The following is a 22,425-nucleotide window of genomic DNA, read 5'->3' as shown; positions in this document are numbered from 1 at the left end:
TGAGAGAGAGAAAGAGAGTGAACCAGGGAAGTGGCAGAGGGAGAGGCAGAGACTGTCAAGCAGACTCCATGCCTGACTCAGGGCTCAATCAGGACCCTGAGATCATGACCTGAGCCGAAACCAAGTCAGACCCTTAACCGACCGAGCTACCCAGGTGCCCCTGAAGTCACAGAATAACTTAAAGGACCAGTTCCCTGGCTTTTCTAAAACTCATTAGGGGTGTAATATTTTGAAGATGTTCTGGGGTCAGCATCATCTTTATGGGCAAGTGAGGGAGAGAGTCATAGAAACATGCTTTTAAATTAAAAAAAAAAAATTTAAACTTCTGTTCTTTGTACTTTAATTACAATCTCCAGATTGAATGGGCATTCCATCTAAACCTTCAAACTGACCACCTGAGCCTTCAGGAGTTGCTGGTCTAATGTGATTCTGGATGCAAGAAATTCACAAATGTCTCTAATGAGCCTTCCTATATAGGTGTCACTGCCTTTACTTCCAGATTTAATTTCCAGGCGTGACTGGAGTACTTTGATCCAGTTTTCAGTCTCCAGGAAAAATGAGCTTTCCTTTGCTATTCACTCTCACCTGCCATTCCTTAGCTTAACCAAGTACAAAAAGCTCTGCGATTGTCCTGGGCCTCTCACTATACATTCTACTCTACACTGTTCCTGCTTCCCCTTCGCTTCCTCATAGGGTTTCCTGCTCTGACCCTTTCTTTCATATGGTTTCCCTTACACTGCTGAGCTCTTTTGTGATGTTTCTGGACTTTATTACTGCATTGTTACTTGTTTATTCTTTACTCTACTGCCTGTTCCCTCGGGGAGCAACTAGAAATTCCAACCTTGGCCTCATGTTGTTGCTAGAAATTTTACTGTATATTTGTAATAATTATTCAAGTACGTTCCAAAAAAAAAAAAAAAACCCACACCCACACACACACAAAACACCGCCATCATTTTTGCTTGAAGATTGAACATTAGAAGTGATTTATTGCCAACCAAAGTCAAACGCAATCTGGTTTTCAAGTGGTTCTCTTCTTCTTCCCGTGGTGTAGTCATTAGTTTTGATAACTGAGATTCGGAGGTGTGTCTGCGTGTAAGTAGTCTTTTGCAAGGGTCCTTAGGGACCTGTGTTTGGGCTGGACCATCTTCAGGCTAGCTTCCTTCCCTGGGTAGCTCCTGGTTGGAAGAACTTGGCATTGAGAGCAGGGAGGGCTCTTTAGAGGACTTTGAGATCACAGTTTGTGTTACACATTTGATTTTCACTCAAATTGGCAGTCTTTTTCCATAAGGAGCATTATTCCCTCATCTTTAAAGTATGCTGAGATTAGTCAGTATGGATACTAAGCAAAGTATCCGGAGAGTTCTCAAGATTTCGGAAGAAAAAGCCAAGCCATTTTACTCAACCAAGGACCACAGCCCCCAGGGTTGTTGGTGAGTAATGGTGTGGACTCCTTCTGCATTAACCCACTCCTGGCTGTGTTAACTCCAGGAAAGGCCTACCAGCTGACAAAGGGCAAAGGACAAATGTGAGTCAAGCTACCAAAGGATTTTAACTACACAATACTGGGGCGGGGGGAAGGAAAGTTTATTCAACTGAAAGGTTTTGCTGGTATTACTCTTTGTGGAGTGCAGGATTCTAACTTTTTATAACCAGAGGCCCGGCCTGGAAAATGTAGCTCTCTCCCTTCCCCCCTCCCCTTTTACATTGTGAAATGGCTTACACAAGAGAAAGAAAAGTCTGTACAAAATAGGTTCTCATAAGTGACCACTGTGTTGAACCAAGAGCCTGTTGGTTAGTTGATTGGTTTTTTTAGAGAAAGAGAGCGCAGAAGTGCCTACCAGGGCAAGAGGTGAGGGGAAGGGGCAGAGGGAGAGAGAGAGAATCCTAAGTAGGTCCCCCCCGGGGGCTAGAGAAGGGCTTGATCTCCTGACCCTGAGATCATGACCCTGAGATCATGACCTGAGCTGAAATCCAGCATGGGACCTTTGACTGACATAGCAGCCCAGGTGCCCCTGAGCCTGTTTTATATGGGTCTTAACATCTTCCAATTCGGTCTGCTTCATTATTGAAGGGATTGCTATCCTGTTCATTTCCTTCTACATCATCTTATTGGTTCCTCTTTGGGCATTAAATTCTCACATTTGGAGAAATCTACTGTTTAAAATCAAGGGACACAGCAGCTCCCAATAGGCAGCAAAATGGTCTTCCAACTGCCTCTCAGCTATTTCCATCAGAAGCGGCTCCCCAAGTTCTAGATAGGAGGGGCTGGTTGGAAGGAAGTTTGAAGCTGTGCTTCCACAATATGATCAGTTAAATGTCAATTATCCATACCAAAGGAGGGGAGATTATCAACTCCCAAGACCCATCTCCCCACTCAGCATTGTCACCATCCAGATTTTATTTCAAATTTAGCACATTAAAAATGGATTATTTTCCCCTTAAAATCAGTTGCTCCCACCCTCTCCCCCAACTTCCTCACATGTTTAAAGCAATATTTTCCATATCAGGTTAACATTTGAAACATCTTTGTTAAATTCTCTTCCTTCGTTTTCACTCTCCCAATTCATTATCAATTCCTCCTTTGCTACTGTCTGGGAAACTTTTCTCCTTTCTTTTCTATGATTGCAGAACAGAAATAGAAGACAAGGATCCTGCTTTGCAGTTTGGTTGGAGAAATGAGAAACACACCACATACAAATGGGGAAAAAAAAGAAAAAAAAACAGAAATAGAAATATTTTTTTAAAATGCAAAACAACATGGCTCCAAACTAGCCTTATATATAGATCCTGAGGCAATGGCTAGCACTGCTCTGCTCTAGCAATCCAGAACAGTGGGGTTTCTTCCTCCTGTTCTGGGGCTGTGGTGAGGCCTTTAGGGGTCTTCCTTTGCTTTCTCCGATTCCAGCCTCCCCTCCACTTTAGGAACTGGAAATCTTCACTTCCAGATGGACTAATCCCCGCTCAGAGCACAGTGAATATGTATGCACTCTAAACTAGTGTCTGCACAATTAATTGAGTATTTCATCGTAACTTAAACATTTTGTGTGTTTATATTTTACCTCCACCTGGACAGAAGCTCATTCTTCTGTATTCTTAACTGCCCCTCCCCTTCCCCATAGCAACCAACACAGGGTTCAGCTCCTTGTAGTCTATAAATAAAATGTTTGTTAAATCATAGAGCCTTAGAATTTTAGACTCAGAAAGCATCTTAGGAGTTCCTCTTGCCCAATCCTTTACGTGACGGATGAAGAAACAGGTCTAGAGAGATTAGTTGACTCTCCCAAAGTCACACAGCTGGCTAGTGACAAAGCAAGGACCAGAACCCAGTTTGCTCCTGCTTGACGTCTGTACCCTAAATTGTCTTTAGATAATCAGTGACAGAAATATCTGATGTTACACAAAGTCTCCTAGGGATGGTGGTGAGAGGGTTGGTCTGCTTTACTGAAACATTTTCAGAGGTTCAGTTCAGGTTCCATGCAGGCCCAGGTTGTTGTCCCCTTTTCAACAGAAGGATGCACCTGGGAGCCCCATACCCACCGGCTCCCCTTCTCGCCGCCACCACCCCCCCCCCCCGCCCCCCGCCGGCTGCCATTGACCACACAGCGGTCTGGGTCTCTGGTCTCTTCTATTGATGCCGATGCCGGCCAGAGGAAGCTGCCAGAGGGAGGGTCTCAGGCCCCTCGCCAGGGCAGGGCGGTCCGGCGTGAGGGCTTTGGCTTTGCGGAGAAATCATTCAAGAGCAAGCCATTTAGGGAAAGGGACAGAGGTGTATCTAGAAGACAGGGGCTACATCATAGACAAAATAGCGGCCTTTCCTCCCAGGTGAGGAAGAAGACCCCCTTTGCCTCTAACGGTTTTGTAAGTTTTGTTTGTTTGTTTAAATGTCTGACGTATAGGAATGGGCTTACTGCTGGACTTACCACTTACACTGAGCGGTGTTTTTCTGTTGTCTTAGGGTTGTGGAATTACCCACAGGGAGCAATTTTAAGAATGTCCAGCCTCTATGACTTACTGCCAGAGGGAGTCGGGTCTTGTGGTCTTTCATGAGTGGGATCTTGTGACTCTTTTTATGACCTGCTGACTTTTAGGTTAAGGGTCAGCCTCAATACCAAAATGGCTTTACTTTGGTCAACTTGTCTCCCGAGCCTCCCTTCACCACGTGGATTCAGCTCGGAGGATCAAAGTCTGTTTGCTGCCAGGCCCCCGTAGGTGAGCGGACCGCCGCGAGGATCCGCAGGGCCTGAGCAGCGGCCCCGCCACGCCGGGGGACCCCGCCTGCCCCTCCCCCTCCTGCTGCACGCGGCCCGCGCCCCCTACCCTCCCCCACGACGCCCGCCGCTGCACCCGGCCGCGGCCCCCGGCCCACGCCCGGCTCCTGGAGGGAAAGGCCCCGCCCCCATCTGTTGGCGCCTCGACAACGCCCCCTCCCGCCCCGCCGAGCCTCCATCCAATAGCGAGCGCGGATGGGCGGGGTGCGGAGGCTGTCGTGAGGGGGTTCTGGCCAATGGGAAAGCGAGCCGGGCCTGGTGGGCGGGGCACCGAGGCCTTGTCACGCTCGGGTCCGTGTGAAAACGGGGGTTCCGAGTGCAAAGCAAAGTTTTTTTGTAAACCGTCTGCAAAGGCGGGGGGGTGAAGAAGGCGCCGGAGACCGGGCCGAGTGCAGCTGCCGGAGCCGCCGCCTTTTTAGCTCTTCAGGCGTCGGCTTCCCGGTTCGAGCCATAGCGGAGGAGACCAGCGAGGGGAAGACTGCGTGGAGAGCCCTGCAGATGCTCGGAGCCTTCGTAGCGCGGAGCTGCCCGTCGCCCGCCCCCGCCGCTCGCCTGCTCCTGCTCCTGCTCCGACTCTTCGTCCCCGGGCTCCGGGAGCCCCGGCTCCCCGCCGCCGCAGCCGCCGCCTCGGCCTCTGCTGCCCCGCTGGGGGTGTGGGGACTGCTGGGGTTGAGCCGGGCCTCCGCGCCGGCTCCGAGCACGGACGCCTGAGGAGCTACGCGCCGCCGGCCCGCCGGGGACGCCCTCAGGAGCGGGGGCTCCGGGGCTTGACCCCGGGCTCGTCCCCGTCCGGTCGCGGAGGCCACTCAGCGGTTTCCCGAGCGGCCCGGCTGGGCGGCGAGAGCCCCGCGCCGTCCTCCCGCCTCCGCCGCCGGGTCGCCGGCCGCCAGCGAGTCGCCGCCACCGCCAGTGTAGCCGCCCGGCCGCGCTCGGCGGGCCCGTGAGCCGCAGCCATGGGGTGCTGGGGTCGGAACCGGGGCCGGCTGTTGTGCATGCTGATGCTGACCTTCATGTTCATGGTGCTGGAGGTGGTGGTGAGCCGGGTGACCTCGTCGCTGGCGATGCTCTCCGACTCCTTTCACATGCTGTCGGACGTGCTGGCGCTGGTGGTGGCGCTGGTGGCGGAGCGCTTCGCCCGGCGGACCCACGCCACCCAGAAGAACACGTTCGGCTGGATCCGGGCCGAAGTGATGGGGGCTCTGGTGAACGCCATCTTCCTGACCGGCCTCTGCTTCGCCATCCTGCTGGAGGCCATCGAGCGCTTCATCGAGCCGCACGAGATGCAGCAGCCGCTGGTGGTCCTCGGGGTCGGCGTGGCCGGGCTGCTGGTTAACGTGATGGGGCTCTGCCTCTTCCACCATCACAGTGGCTTCGGCAACGACTCCGGCCACGGCCACTCGCACGGGGGTCACGGCCACGGCCACGCCAAGGGGGTCCGCAGCAAGAGCAACCGCACCGGGGACAGCGACGGCAACGTGACCCCGGGCGACCAGAGGCCCGACCAGGAGGAGACCAACACCCTGGTGTCCAATAGCAGCAACTCCAACGGGCTGAAACTGGACCGGCCAGGTGAGGAGAGAGTGGCCACCGCAGGTGGCTGGGTCAGGGGGTGCCCGGACCCTAGCCTGGCCCTGGGCGGGATGGCCCGCACGCCCCCTGGTGCCCGCGCCGGCCGGCACCGCGCTGCCGCCTCTAGCCCTCCTGGTCCCGCACCCGCGGGGCACACGAGGAGACAGGACCCCTTTCGGCCGGGGCGCGCGGCTGGGGGTGGCGGTGGGGACTGTGTGGTTTTAACCGTGGGGAAAGGGTCGGGAGGGGACCGTCAGCCCGCTGCGATGCACGGCTGCACTTGGACGCCCTGACCAGCAGTCCTTTCGAGAGACCGATTTTGGTTTTCACGGAATCAAAAGTGCTTCCTAAATACATTTCTCGCCCCCACCCCTTGGGAAACGGAGAGGATCCCCAGTTTATCCTTAGTGGTTGGCCATTTGAAACATTGCCCTGCCCAAGCCGTTCTTGTGCCCGTCAAACAAGTTTCTCAGTATTACATGCAGAGCCAGCTAGCCATGGGCTTTCCTGAGCTCAAAACACTGCTTAAAGGTTTCTTGCCAGAACGGCAATGTATATTTCAGTTAATTATCTAAAGTTTGAGCTTAATCCTGCAAATCCTTCATTTAGGGCCAGTTTGGTCATGTTTAACGGTTCACTTAGACTTTCCCAAATCATACCAAAATAAAAGTGATGGTAACTTACTCATCTTTTTTACTGGTTGCTTTCATTCTAAATATAATTGCTCTTGAAGGCAATTTGGAAAATGTTGGAAGACAAGAGCTGGGAAAAGGAATCAACCAAAGCCCACTACCCAGGCTCTAATGACATTAACAGTTTGGTGTATTTCCTTCTAATTTTGTTCATTTACATTTATTTGCTTAGTGGTATGATACTATGTAGACAGCTTGTTCTTTTTTGAAGATGCAGGATATCATGTTAATGAAACTGAACTCGTATATTTAATAAACAATTGAACACTTCCACTCTGCAAGGTGTTATTCCAAAGAAAATTAAGCTCTTCTCATGTGTATATAGCAATTCCTTGTAAGAGATGGGTACATTTGGTTTAAGAGCCTGTAGGGTAGATAGAGCATTATTTCACATTTTCCTGAAGTTTATCATCGTTGATGGGTTTATATCGCTGATTTGTCCGTTTCTAAACCCTCTCCACCAGGAGACTGGTTTATATTCATGACAAAAGTTTGAGTTAGCCACAACACACCTTCATGACAAAGAGTAACTAGAGCTCTGTCAAATCAGGCATTTGTGGTAGACTTCTCCATAATTGGCATTTAGTTTATGGGGGATAACATTCAATTTTATGTTCTTGTGCTTTTGTATATGCCAAAATGCATAGGGGAATGTTCTCAGGACCCCCCACCCCCACAGAAGAGATGAACTTTTTTTGGAGGTGGGGAGGTAAGAGGGTGGTTCAGTTAGGGAATTAGTATCTTCCTAATGACTTATTTAACCCTAGCTGCTATGCCCTGGCTTGTCACCAGCATATCATTTTATACTAAACTGCCCTGGGCACATTTTTAAATTATGTTCCATGGAAATTTTCATCTCTTTCACTAAAATGGAATTAGATGAAGGTGTTTGTATAACACTGTAGATGTATCTGTTACAGCATTTTTTTCTTTCTTTGTAGATCCAGAAAAGTCCGGAAATGATGCGATGGAAGTACAAGTGAATGGGAATCTTATCAGAGAACCTGACCAGGTGGAACTGGAAGATGATAAGGCTGCACAGCTTAACATGCGTGGAGTTTTTCTGCATGTCTTTGGAGATGCTTTGGGTTCAGTGATTGTAGTAGTAAATGCCTTGGTCTTTTACTTTTCTTGGAAGAGTTGTCCTGAAGGGGAGTTTTGTGTGAATCCATGTGCCCCTGACCCCTGCAAAGCATTTGTAGACGTGCTTAATACTACTCACACAGCAGTTCATGAGGCTGGTCCTTGCTGGGTGCTATATTTAGATCCAACTCTTTGCATTGCAATGGTTTGTATACTTCTTTACACAACTTACCCATTACTTAAGGAATCTGCTCTCATTCTTCTGCAAACTGTTCCCAAACAAATTGATATAAAAAATTTGATAAAAGAACTTCGAGATGTTGAAGGAGTTGAGGAAGTTCATGAATTACATGTTTGGCAACTTGCTGGAAGCAGAATCATTGCCACTGCCCACATAAAATGTGAAGACCCAACATCATACATGCAGGTGGCCAAAATCATTAAAGACGTTTTTCATAATCACGGAATTCACGCTACCACCATTCAGCCTGAATTTGCTAGTGTAGGCTCTAAATCAAGTGTAGTCCCATGTGAACTTGCCTGCAGAACTCAGTGTGCTTTGAAGCAATGTTGTGGGACACGGCCACAAGCCCCTTCTGGAAAGGAAGCAGAAAAGGCCCCAGCAGTTAGCATTTCTTGTCTAGAACTTAGTGACAATCTAGAGAAGAAGCCCAAGAGGACTAAAGTTGAAAGCGTCCCAGCTGTTGTGATAGATATTAAAAAAATGCCAAACAAACAACCTGAATCATCATTATGAGTCTTGAGAAAGATGTGATATTTGACTTTTGCTTTAAACTGCAAGAGGAAAAAGACTCCATTGAAATTCTAAGTTTGCCAAGTAGTGTAATTGAAGTCCTTGTCTGGTCACACAGTTTAATTCTATTTTTGTAAGAACATAATGGGACTGCTTAACAGAGTTCTATATTACAACTTTGTGATTATTAGTGCAGAGTACAGCCATGCTGTAACAATTTTGGAAAGCCAGTTTTAACACTATGTTACATTTTTGTTTAAAGTAAGTATAAACCTTATATAACATAATGACATTTGATTTCCAGTTTTTCCATGGTAAAAGATTAATTAGGGGGATAAATAAATTAAAATTGTTACTGGAATTTCTCTGCTTTTCTTTTCCCCCAGTGTTACACTTTGTTTTTTAGAATTATAATCACTAACCTTGAAAAATCGACAGGTTTGTTTCCTTTGATGTTTTAGGTAATACTTACTTGCCCTCTGCAATCATTACAGAGCATAATGGCAGCATGTTTTTAAGAATGACTCGTGGATATTATTAGGAAAAATTCCCCTTTTTTCTTCACGTGGGGTATTTGTAATCCTAAAGATCAGTTACCATCCTGGATTCTATATTGCTGAGAGTATTATTCTAATAAACAGTTGAGATAATTAACAAGTTGAACCATGGTTTATATATAATAGGGCATATGGAGAGTAAGAGCAGGGAAGGAGGTTTACCAAATTAAATATTTACATTGTTGTAAGTTAATATTTCAGACCGCATTTTTAAATTACCAGGAGGATTTTAACTCATGTTTTCTTTTACCAAAGTTAGTCTAAAATGTGGACATGTTCACCAGCATTACTTTCTTTGAAAGATTGGCATTAGGAGCATTGAGCTGAAAGTTTACTTACAAAATATATACAGTAGATATTTTTAAGGACATTAAAGCTAACCTGATAGTTACATGTTAAATGCAGGCTTATTCGTGTAATCTTTCAAATTGTAGATATTTAAACAAAACTTACAAGAGTCATTTCATGGTGACAGATCATGAATGGATTCAAATGGGGCTTTTTTCAAGGACAACTAGCAGTTCCCGTGCTTTGCCTGGAGCCACTGACGTAGGAGAAAAAGGAAATCTAATGGTTAATGCAGTTTGGATAATAAATTCTTCAAAAAGTTAAGGCAAAATTGATAATTAAGATTCTGTAGGTCATCCTCTCTTGACATTGCTCAGATCTTGCAATAGTGGCTTATTTTGTAAGATGCCACAGTATCTACACAGGAAATTGTTCTTGGCATTTTCATTGTTGCTATGGGTTTCGAATCCATATGCAAATAGTATTTAAGGATATTTAAGTTATATTTTTCTTGACAGAGAGGGGTTATGCTTTGTGAAGAAACTAGATTTTTGTCCTCATAAGGATGAATATTAATATCAGTTATCATGTATAGCTCTATTTTTCTAGAAATAAGATATCCTGACTACTTCGGTAACTTTTATAGCTGACTACTTTGGGGATGGCTATCTTTTGGGATTTGAAATAATTCATTGTTTAATGGGTCTTAAGATGAAAGCGTTGGTTGGCATTGGACAGTTAACTTTTTAAAGGGGTCTTTTGTGGTAGATGGTGTGTTTTTTCCTAGTGTAAGCCTATTGCTGGCAATGGGCCTATTTAAGAACGGGGCTGATTTTTCCAATGAGAATGAGGTAATTTTAGGAACACAGTTTGTAAGTTCACATTTGCTATAATGGGCCAAAACCATAACCTGCCAATTTGCAATACATCTTGATCTTTTAATACTCTTATCTGATAATTGTGTAATTCAATTCCTAAGCTGGAAGTTACTTTGAATTTTGCAGAAAAATTTTTTTAAACATGAAATTCGGGAATCTCAACTGGGTAAAAGAAAGCTTCAAACTGTACTGTATCACATACATTCCTGATTCAACACTTAAAAGCTACAAACCATTTTATTAAGATCTTAAAACAGTTTACGTTATAGGAACATTTTGGTAATGACACATAAAATAGGATAACTGGTAAAATACATTCAGTGGGGTTTTCTTTACAAATGCTTTATTGGGTCTTTCTTAAAGGTTGTATAATGTATAAGACATCAGCTAAATGAGGGTTTGTATTTTTTTTTAATGGTGTATAAGCATGGGACAAGGGCTTTTTTTTTTTTTTTTCTTTTTTTCCCAGAAGTGCTTTGAAGGTAACAGCCTTTAGATTTCAGTTGTTTCACTTTCATAATTTTTGAATCACTTACACGTAACCAAGTGGTACCATAGAATTCTTTTTTCAAAGGACTTTGTCATAATAGCAAAATCTGTGGGCACTGACTCACCTTTTGAGTTTTAGCAGAGAATTATTTATTTCTTTACAATGCACTTTCTAACCCATTTTTAGCATTATCTTTTAAAAAATGCTTTTATATTTAAATATTGTGGGATTTAAGTGTCTTTTCCAAAATAGCTTATTCCTATCTGGAAGAAAATGAGGGAAAATACCCTGAATTTTTAGGAGACTTAAACCCGATATTTAAATACGCTGTTTTATAGCAAAAATGCATCAATTTTAGGAGGTGCATCTCTCCTGCTGGCTCTTTTATATTTGAGCAAGATCAGTGTATTTAGTAGAATATGTGTTTAGAAACTTGTTGTTGTCTCAGTTTAGTGAAAAGGAGGTGCTGCATGTGCCTGAAATCAAACCAACTCCAATTTTTCCAAGCCAAATGCCGCCTTAGTGAGGAGAGATTTCCTTCTCCTTTGTCACCTTTCAGCTTCCGCGATTGTTTAGGAAGGGTTTTTTGAAGGGCATCTGTGTTGTAGAAGTCCGGACTAGAAGCTTAAAAAAGCCCAAAAGGGCAAAAATTTAGGTGTATGAATTTTAGCATTTTAGGAAACAATGTTTGAATAACTAAGGTATGTAATTTGAATAGGAAAAATTTCTATCAAGAGCACCTTGGAAAAATCTCAGTAGGTAGGAGACTGTTAACATGATTATATCCTGTTAACATGCTTAGTTAATTTTAAATTTTTGGAAAGTTTTGAGGGAAAGGGCCTATGGAACCTAATGTGAAGTATTTAGTAGGCTAACTGGTATTAAGTTGAAGATTCTTTTGTTGTTTATAAGCAGATATCATTTGAATGATATGTCATTTACCTGCTGTCTTAAGATGTTCACACATATACAAATATGGAGAATAATTCTACAATATAGAAATATTTATTTTAATGGAGTTTCAGTTAAGGCATAAAACAGTATTAAAACTCTTGGGAAGGTGGAGGGTTTTTGTTGTTTTTTAAATGGAAAACTGTCAAATACAGTGTTTGGCCATCTGATACGGGAATTGTAATAGCACTATTTTGATGTAGCTCTACCGATATTATGTGGCAATGCTATTTTGTTTTACCAACAAGCTCTGGAATATTTAGCAGTCATTTTCACTGGCACAAGAGCCTTTTGTATGTCATTCAGTTTAAACTTTTAAACCAAAAATTTTGTGGTCCAGTGTCTTTGGCAAAAAGATGCTGAAGGGAATGTAACATACAATTACTATGTGGCTATATAGAAAAAGACACAAATTGCCATGTTATGGTCCTGCCTTGAAACAGCACAATGAAGTGTATCAATGTATTGTGTGATTCTTTATGAAACTTCTTTTGTGTCGACCATAGCCTGTCCTTTGGGCCAGATGTGGCACAGTTAAATGCAATTATCATCTCATTCAATGCAGATGCATATAAAATGTCCTTTAGTGCTGCAACATTTTACCTAACTTTTTGTATGTTTTATGACCGTGCGTTGTTTTCCAAAGCTGTTCCTACCTCACCATGAGGCTTTATGGATTGTTATGTATTATAAATGTTCTTTATGAGACAGACTACTGTGTTTCTTCTCATTTATTAAAAGTTAAGTAGAAAAATAAACTAATTTTAATATCTACTTCATTGTTTTGTGCATGTGGCCTCCTCTCCTACACCACGTTGGCTTATGTAGATTTCAGGTGTTTAAAGGGAAATCGCAGCTGAAGTGTTGCTGGGGGTGCAGGATGACCAGGCTAAAGGATAGTATTGGGGAAGAAAAAAAATGGGCAAAAATTGCAAAAGAAATAGAAAGGGCAACACAGCAAAGACTCACTAACATGAAGTATTCAATCGCTGTACAGTTTTTTTGTTAACAAACATTAAGCATTTACATTATGTAATTACAGATTAACCTGCTGCTTTTGCTACTTGCTATTTGTAAGCATAGTTACTAACAAGGATTATTAAATATTTTACAATTTCCTTAAAGAACTTGTGCTTCTGGCTGGGAGATAAGCAGAGAAAAATCGCAGAAGAAAATCATTTGGCAAAAAATGGCAAGAGATAATAGAACTGATACAGTGATACTCCGAGGAGGGATGAAAATCTTTGGAAAGGATTCACGTAGGTTAAAACTGAAAGGAGGGATGGGGGCTGAGAGTCAAGGGCGCATGGAATGGAGGATTGAGGATCAAAAGGTTAGGACCAAAGAGAAGGTTGTGGGGTGGCTGGGTGGCTTGGGTCATGGTCCTGCAACTGAGACCCACCTTGGGCTTCCTTCTCAGTGGGGATCCTGCTTCTCCCTCTCCCTCTGCCTGCAGCTCCCCTTGTGCTCTCTCTGTCAAATGAATAAATAAAATCTTCAAAGTTAAAAAAAAAAAAAAATGGAAGTACCATGTCAACCGGTTTGCATTTGATTTTCTGGGAGGAAGTCTTCAGTGTTTGGGTAATGAGAAAGTGGGAAAGGAGGCACCATAGATTTGGAGTGGCAAGTAGACAAAGTGAGACAGGAAGATAAATCCCTTTACTATGTAGTCAATGCTAAGAGAATGAACTACCCAAATACGCATGCCCACATCTACATATACCACATTTCAGTTGATTCCAAACATCCTTTTTATATACTTCAACATTTCTGAAGTCAGAATGCATAGAATGTAGTCAGTAGTATCTTACAGCGGTCGGCCAACTTGTTTTCTTATCTGGATGTGTCTTACTATCAAGGATTCAGAAAAGAATTCTCAGGCAACATGGTCTTTCAAGAAGTATTTGACAACATTCCCTAGAACATAATTTCATGTACTATCTATGGCACATCTGGATGAAAGCTGCTGCTTTTGAACTAAACGAAAATAAGCAGGGACAGCATTGTTTTTTGGAAGAATTTCATAGACATTTGTGCATCTTCCGAATTGACCATTCGTCCTCCCCACTCTGTAGGCTATATAGACTGTATGTGTGTATGTGTGTGTGTGTGTATAATCAAGAAATTCATGGCACTTTGTGGTATTTGTTCATTTACAAACTTGCTTCACTTTGTTGAACAAACTTTGTTGTAGCAAACTTTTGAGTCACAAACTGTGAGGTCCGGGTATATTTCCTCAGGATTTAGCACATGGGACGGGCACACTGTAGGATTTCAAAGGTGTTTGAATGACTATTGAGGAATGGTGGAACTGGAAGAAAAAAATACTATTTATAGTTAAAAGACACTGAACACTGAAGATATAGTAATAATACTATTCATAGCTATAATATTCTGAGCATTTATAAAAATATACTAAGAGACACACGCTTTCGTGGAATTCTTACAATTCGTTAGGCATATTTCATTATTCCCATTTTACAGACCTATTCAGCACCTGACGCAAAGTCATCTAGCTGGTATGTGATAGAGCTGAAATTCTACCCGGGAGTCCACCAAGTAGCTTGCTTTCCCCTCACTTTGAATCATTAACAACCAACTTAAGTAGATTAAAAATGAAGAGTTCTCTAATTTTCATCCAAGCAGCAATAGAAAGGCAAAAGAAATGAGGAAAATAGATTTTAAGGCATTTGCTATTTATTAAAAAAAAAAAAAATCATGGTAGTCACCATATGAAGAATCAGAACTTTTCAGAGTTATTAGACTTTCTTACATTATGGTTTAGTGTCATTTTTATTTTGAATTACGTGAGGGACAAGAAAAACAATCTTTGTTAGAATTCAGGGCCTCTCCCTGTTTTAATCTAGCCCCATGGACAACTGTTAATCGCTACAAACTGGTAGTATTTTCTATCTAAGCTACCATATAGCGTTGTCTTGGGTATTTACTGCTTCTGCTGAAACACAAGAACTATAGCTTAAATTTCCTTTAATGCTGGAGACAGCAGGTCTGTGGGGGGTATGAGGAGCAGAGGAGATTGAATGAAATCAATGTGGGTGAGACACAGGGAGAGGACCATCTGATTTTCAAATGGGTGCTGTTAGCATTTGGGCGACATAATTTATCCGAGTCCAGGAGCTTCCCATGCACTGAGTTGAGAGACACTGGCCTCCTTCCACACAAATGCCAGTAGTTCCTGCCTCCCACCCCCAACAAGACACCCTAACTGTTTTAAATGTCCCCAGGGGAGGCAGAATGGCCCCATGGGAAACCATAAAAGCTAACTAGTGAGAACTCACTCCTCCAGCCTCTCCCACACAATCCAAATGCTACATCTAGGCTCCTCCATTTACATAGGCTGTACCAGAGAGGCTCCCTGTTTTGTTCAAACCTCAGTTTCAGGCACCATGCTTCCCTGCTGCAGAGTCACTTAGAAAATAAAGTCTAAAGGTGTGATTTCTAAGACTCCTAACCATCGATAGGACCAGGCAGACAGGAGCTCCTCTGATACGTTGAGCAGATTGTTCTGTTCCAGAAAGCAATGCAAATGTGGCCATCCGATTTGGTCGTGGAACCCTCAGCTATCTTTTTGAAATATACAGTAAAAATGCATTCCTGGAAATATAAAAGGGGTTAAAGTCCATGCCTTTTGTTGAAGTGCAAATTTGAATATTCAAATAGAAATTTGAGAATGATTTACCCCACTTTTTTTTCCTAATGGTGAAAATGTCTAGGACAATATTGGACAAAACTTATCAGGACTTTTTATAGCCTGCAACAACAGTGACCTTCAATGACACCCGCCCCGGGCTCTCACGTCAAGAGTCCTCTGGAAGGTGATAGCGATGCGGCAGTGTTTATTGTTAAAGCCTTTGGGTCTTGAGCTTCTACACATTATTAAAAGTCAATGAGCTGAAAGAAATTAGGAAGTATATCATGGTAGAATATTGATCCCCTAGAGATGGTAACGTCCTAATCCCCAGAAGCTGTGAATCTGTGACCTTGCGTGGCAAAGGGACTTCACAAGTACACTTAAGTTAGGAATCTTGAGATAGATGGGGAGATCATCTTGGATAATCAGCATGGACCAAATAGAATCATAAGAGTCCTGAAAGGAGGAAACAGGAGGGTCAGAGTTAAAAGATAGGTTGACAGAAACAGGGGAGGCAGGAGCAGTGCTGCAGTTAGAGAAATTGGGGGCTGCCACACTGTTGGCTTTGAAAATGGAGGGAGAGGCCACTAGCCAAGGAATGCAGATGGCCTCTAGTAGCTGGAAAAGGCAAAGAAGCAGATGATCTAGGGGAGATCATCTGGAACGAGTACATCTCTACTGACACCTGTGTCTCTTCCCTAAGACCCATTTTGGACTTAGGACCTCCCGAACTAGAAGGTGACATTTGTCTTATTTTAAACTACGACATTTATGGTAACTTGTTATAACAATGAAAAATGGATATACACACATGGCTGTGAAACGATAATGCATACAATAAATTTGTGATTGTTTATTTTTCTCTTGTTAGAGTTAAATTACAGACTAACTTGTAAAGAAAACTACAAGAAAAGGGCTAGACACTATGAATGGTGATACAGCTTTTTGTTATATGCTTACGCAGTAATTGACATAGACTAAGTAAGTGAATGGAATGTTGATCTGCAGTGTTAATGTGGAAGGAGATGCTCCGATTGACTATGTGACGTGTAATGCAGAGTTTTCCTTAACTATAAATGTCATCTGACTTTGTATGTTGAGACACCAAGCTTTAGGGATAAATAATTCCTTAAGGGATTTGGTGGGAGTCCAGACTTGCTTTTGTGTTACCCTGAGAACCAATATGAGCAAAATGAGAGCCCAGGGGCAGTGAAATAAGCTTGTATGAACTGGATATGTCATCCTGAGGCCACCTGCGGTGACTACACAGTGACATTCACCACAGCAGCCTCCCCTCCCCTGTCTACTCCTTATGTTTCCTCCTTTTGTCCCACTGGGAGTCTCCGCTCTGTTCTCTCTGTTCCGCTCTTCCTCAGCCCAACCCCTTAATAAGGGACATATGACCTCGGCAAATTGAATACCCCTTGGAGTCTCAGTTTTCACATCTGTGAGATGGGACAGTGCATCCTTTATGAGGTCCTTGTGAGGATTACATGGGACAAAAACTAAAATGGATCTAGCACATTCCGTGTTCTGGCACTGTGTGAAATGTTCAGCTCATGTGATCCTTACAATCACTCCATGAACTAAATGTATCATCAGCTCCACTTATTTTTTTGCAGATTTATTTGTTTTGAGAGAGAGAGAGAATGAGAACAGGGGAAGGGGCAGAGGGAGAGAGAATCCCCAAGCAGACCCATCCCCCTCCCCCAGTGTGGAGCCTGACTCAGGAGGTCGATGCCAGGACCTTGAAACCCTGATGTGACCTGAAATCAAGAGTCAGATGCTTAACTGACTGCGCCACTAGCACCCCGATCTCCATTTTAAAGATGAGGAAACAGGGTGAGAGAATTGAGTGCTTTCCATAAACGGTGGTGAGTAGGGGAACCAGGACTGAACCCAGCTCTGTCTGGGCAAGGTCCGTGCTCTTGGCCGTGAAATCAGGTCCATGGAGAGTCAGCCCGGCCTCTCATCACCAAGGCTCTTCCAGTTCAGCAGCAGGCGCAGCCCTGAGCTCTGCAGTCAGACACGCCGGCTTCAGATCCCAGACTCCAGAGCTGTGCGACGTTGGGTAAGACACCTAGACTCTCTGCTTTTGTTTCCTCATCTGCAAAATAAGGATAAGAACAGTACGCTCTTCAAGGGTGGTTTGAGAGTAAATGAATTAATGTAAGTAAGGCACTTTGAACTGTGCTTGCTCCTTGTTAAGTGCTCAGGAAATCGTGGCCAGTTAGTTTATTCTCTTCCTGTTTCTTGCTTTCTCCCTTTTTTCCATCCCTCTCTTCCCCAGCTTTCCTCTCCTTTCTCTTCTCTCCCCCTCTGTCTCTGTCTCTGTCTCTACCTCTGTTTCTCTCTCTCCCTAAACCCAATTTGTGACACTTAACGCCTTGATTAATCCCATTTTGGGGTTACTCTTGTACCCAGACCAGTTCCCTTCAGGGACACCACATTTCTCTCCGTCTTTCAATATCATGGGACATTGTTCCTCTCGGGCGGCTTCTGTAACAAACCCCATCTCAGGAGACAAGAGCGTCTGGAGGACAAACATGATTACCTGCTCGTCTGTTCTAGGACTGCTCTGGGGAATGGAGGGAAGGAGGGAAAATGATTCAGGCTCAAAACATGAAAGACAATTCCAAGGATCGCACAGGCCGTGGAAGGAGTGGGTGTGAGGTTTTCCATGAACTGCCGGGTTTGGTGCGGGCCGTCTGCCCTCTCGCCCACCCAGGGCAGAGCGTGGGTCTAAGAGTTCTGGGCTATTTCTAACGGAGATGTGGGGATTCTCTGAGAAGTCCTTGTGAAGGCCAGTGCTATGGCACAGCGGAAAGAGTCTATGGTGATTTTCCGCTGCACGGGCCTTACCACCTGCAATTAATTCCAGAGACACATCAAAGGAGGTAATGACATTCACTTCCATTCTCCTCCTCCTCCTCCTCTTCCTCATCATCCCTCTCCTGCTTCCGCTCCCCGCCCCCCTTTCCTTCTTTTTAAATTACTGGGTAATATAATTTTCACTTTTTCAGATCTGTTTGAGAACCTCTGAGTGTGCAAGCAGTGAGCCTGCGGGGTAGGTCTGGGGGGCAAACCCCTGCGTCAGCAGCTCGGGCTCTTGTTACTGACCACCTCGGGTGCTGGGGGCACGTGAGCTGCTTTAGAATTTTCCTCTGCGTTTTCCCGCTCTTCATTGTAACCTAGCGGCAAGTCACATAAGGAACACCTATTTGAAATAGAAGTTAATGAACAGGGCACCTGGGTGGCTCAGTGGGTTAAGCTGCTGCCTTCAGCTGCTGCCTTCAGCTCAGGTCATGATCTCAGGGTCCTGGGACCAAGTCCCGCATTGGGCTCTCTGCTCAGCAGGGAGCCTGCTTCCTCCTCTCGCTCTGCCTGCCTCTCTGCCTACTTGTGATCTCTCTCTGTCAAATAAATAAATAAAAAATCTTAAAAAAAAAATTTAATGAACAGAAAAAAAAAAACCCACAATTATTTTTGCAGATTTGTTTCAACACCTACTTCCTTAGATCACTCTGCTGCGTTCATTTGGTAACTCTTATTTTTTTTAAAAGATTTTATTTATATATCTATTTGACAGACAGAGATCACAAGTAGGCAGAGAGGCAGGCAGAGAGAGGAGGAAGCAGGCTCCCTGCTGAACTGAGAGCCCGATGCGGGGCTCAATCCCAGGACCCTGGGATCATGACCTGAGCAGAAGGCAGAGGCCTTAACCCACTGAGCCACCCAGGTGCCCTGGTAACTCTTATTTTATAAAGCATGGAAGGGCCTACCCGCCTCCAAAATCCGCTGTACCAAAGAGACACGATAGTGCTGGTTCCATCCCATAAGATCTTTCATTTATTGGAAGTCAGACTGCTTTTGCCCACAGTGTGGGATTTGTGGAGAAGGGTTCACAAAGAGCAACCTGAAACTTCTCTTACCTCATCGTTTAAAGCACAACACTTGCATTTTGTATGTATTAAAAAAAAAAAAAAAAAGAATGACAGAAACAACAAATTTTATGACGTGTGTAATCTGGGTTTTGAAAGCTCCTTTTGTCTATTTTTGATGCCAGAGCACATGGTAATATTTCAACTTGTACTTTAAAACCATGTATGTGTATATGTAAATATATGTGTCCACAAATATTTTTTCTTAAATAAATAAAAGTCAGTCGAACGATTTAGGCCCCTTAGGAAACGGCAAAAAGTTGAAATGTGAGATCACATTTAAAAGAGACTTAAAGAACAATTTTAGTGATTAATTAAATTTATACATTAATTTAAAGTAAAAATATTGTTTCCTGTGAATAACGTACTCTACGCGAAAGTGACGAAGTTCCAGGACCCGGTGCTGACGAAGATACTGGCGGTCGTGGGAGTGAGATGATACGGACTTGAACGTAAAGGCCTGTGGCAAGTCACCGGACTGGGAAGGGCAGAGGTGTGGGGTGTCCTGGGTTCTTGGCTGTCCCGGTTCCTTTCCAGGGGCAGGAGCAGTGTCTCCGAGACGTCCGTCATGAACAACTCCACTGAAAGCTCAGGCACGAGGGGAAGTCAAGAGACAACAGAGGCACCTATGGTCCATCAGAGCTCAGCTCTGTATGGACACAGACAGCCCCACTGTGCATCTAGTATGGTGGTTTGCTCATGGGTCCCAGAGACACACAGATGGGGGTTGGAGTCCTGTGACCTGTCCCTTTCCTCTTTATCACCCTGGCCGCATCACTTTGATCTGTTTGGAGATAACAGCAGCATATGCCTTGTGGGATTGTTGTGAGGATTGAAGGACTAATGCACGGACATCCTTGGTACAGGGTCTGGTATTAAATAAATGCTCAGGAAATTATTATTGGACCTCACTGCAGTCCTGGGGGCAAATGTTCTTCCTTGACCAACCACAAAATGAGGTTTAGGGAGACTAAATTCTTTTTTTTTTTTTTTAAGATTTTATTTGTTTATTTGACAGACAGAGATCACAAGTAGGCAGAGAGGCAGGCAGAGAGAGAGGGAAGCAGGCTCCCTGCTGAGCAGAGACCCAGGACCCTGGCATCATGACCTGAGCCGAAGGTAGCGGCTTAACCCACTGAGCCACCCAGGCACCCCAGGGAGACTAAATTCTAATCTAGATTATTTTCTTTAAAGATTTTATTATTTATTTGAGAAGTGTGGGGTGGGGGTTGCTCAAAGGGAGAACGAGAAAGAATCCCAAGCAGACTCCAGGCTCTCTCTGAGCCAGACGAGGTGCTCCAACCCACCACCTGGAGAGAACATGACCTGTAACCAGGAGTCCGGTGCTGAACCGACTGAACCACCCAGGCACCCCTAGATTAATTATTAAACTAGATTAAGTTATTCATCTAGGCTAGGCCTGCATTCACATCGGGGCCTCCAAAGCTCTTGATTTCTCCCTGAATGCCACACTTAAACTTTGTGGGGATTTTTCTAGGATTTCCCCATTCTCCTCTGAGGCACAGACTGATTTATTCATTCAACAAACACTTATCGAACGCCTCTCCCGTGGGGGGCTAACGGGAGCGCTGTAGCAGTGGGCACAGACAGAAATCCCTGCCCGTAAGAAGTTTACTGTCTAGTAGAGAGATGAGATAAAGAAGTACCATGTGTATTAGATGAGCCAGGAACGGATTCAAAAGAGAAAAAAAAGAAAGCAGCGAAGAACCCTGGGAGAGTATGGCTGTGTTTGTGTGCCTGTCGGAGGTAGGGTTGTCGTGGATATTTTAGATACAAAAGCCAGAAATCCTGATATTTGAGTAGAGAGCTGAAGGGATTGCAGAAGCCAGCCCCCGGGGTTTCTGAGGAAACCAGCTTTCAGGCAGAGAGACTAGGAGGGTAAGGCCCTGGGGTGGGCGCTGGTCAGCCTCCTGGAGGCCAGAGGGGGATGTCCCTGGGGAAAGGTCTGTGCTCCTAGAAAGAATTTCTCTTGTATTTATTTGATCAGGCTGAGAATCAGCTTTCTTCCCCCAACGCAGGTTTTTCTAACACTTGGACTTCCCTTTAAACAAGCTGCCGTCCCCTTGGTTGAGTCACTAAAGCCTGGGGTTGAAGCAACACGGACCACAGCCTTGGCTTGGTGGCGGTCTGATTTGTTGTGTAATAATAAATGGCAGGGACTTCCTAGATGACTCAGCAGGGTTCTGTGCTGGAAAGTCAACCCCAAGGGTGAGCAGCTCCAGCCCCAGGCCTCCTGGGTCCAAAGGATCCTTGGTAGAGCAAAGGAGGGACTATTTCTCTGAACCTGACCATGACGTCATTTAGCTGCCTGGACTCCTGGAGATTTGAGCAAGTGCTTTATCCCTGAGACAGGGCTCTTCCAGCTTGATTTTGCCTCTCTGGGGGTAAAAAATAAAAGAGAGAGAGAGAGAGAGAGCCTGCTGAATGCGGTGGGTGAGAACATGGACTTTGGAACGGGGGAAATGGTTTAAGTGCTCGCTCTGGCAATTCCCAGTGCTGTAGCCTTGAACAGGTGATTGACCTGAAAAACGTGGCCATTCATACTTAAGTCTTGGGAGACTGAGTGCAAGCGCGGTGATGTAGAAAGTGTGACTAGCACAGTGCTAGCAGTTAGTAGAACTTCATTGGAGGGTCCCCCCGATTATTTTTACCCTCTTGAGCATTCCCATGCTAGCAAAACAGCCACCCCACTACTCTGTCCGATTCCTAATCCTCACCCAAATATTGATACAATTGTGGCCCGGGTATGTTAGAAGCTCGACTGAGAATGGATGGCATGATCTCCATTTTCAAAGCATATGTGCCTGGGAGGAGCTAGGCTGAGAGTAGGGGTACAGCCCTGTCAGACAAACTGGTTAAATTCAGCAAACTTGATTCCCTGCCCTCCTCTTTCATCGAAGGGGTAGATGTCTTTCCTATCTGACTTAGAATGTGCTCTTCTCCTTGGGCCATTCCTTCAGCTCCTCATTTACAGATGGATCCTGGTGAATGGAAACCTGTTTTGTAGCAAGAGAGCACTATTAAAAAAAAAAAACTATATTGTGTGTCTGTGTTGTAACAATGTGGATACACTATCTCCTAAGGGCTTGGTCTGCAAATTTTGTGTTTGCAGAATCATTTGCTTTTCATTAAATATTTCTGTGGATATTCATGGAGTTACAGATCCAAAGGCTTTCCACTAGAGTTTTTTTGTTTGTTTGTTTGTTTGTTTGTTTGTTTTTCCACTAGAGTTTTATTTTCCCCGTATATTTAGGGTTTGTACAGAGTGGAAGTATGGT

The 22,425-nt window shown here is 44.4% G+C and overlaps 1 protein-coding gene across 1 annotated transcript; it reads left to right on the top strand.

Moving 5' to 3' along the window:
* Positions 1-4,517: 4,517 nt before the first annotated feature.
* Positions 4,518-12,307, top strand: SLC30A1 (solute carrier family 30 member 1). The gene is made up of 2 exons (XM_082701718.1): positions 4,518-5,840; positions 7,474-12,307. Exons 1-2 carry the CDS (start codon positions 5,225-5,227, stop codon positions 8,370-8,372), a joined length of 1,515 nt encoding a protein of 504 aa, XP_082557844.1. The 5' UTR covers positions 4,518-5,224; the 3' UTR covers positions 8,373-12,307.
* The last annotated feature ends 10,118 nt before the right edge of the window (positions 12,308-22,425 follow it).

The sequence above is a fragment of the Mustela nivalis genome (genome assembly GCF_964662115.1).
Source record: "Mustela nivalis genome assembly, chromosome: 16".
NCBI lineage: Eukaryota > Metazoa > Chordata > Mammalia > Carnivora > Mustelidae > Mustela > Mustela nivalis.
This window is presented reverse-complemented; position numbering and strand designations above follow the sequence as displayed.

Coding starts and splice junctions, on each gene's coding strand:
- SLC30A1 (XM_082701718.1), top strand. CDS start 5,225: ATGGGGTGCTGGGGTCGGAACCGGGGCCGGCTGTTGTGCATGCTGATG. Junction 5,841..7,473: donor GCTGAAACTGGACCGGCCAG/GTGAGGAGAGAG, acceptor CTTTCTTTGTAG/ATCCAGAAAAGTCCGGAAAT.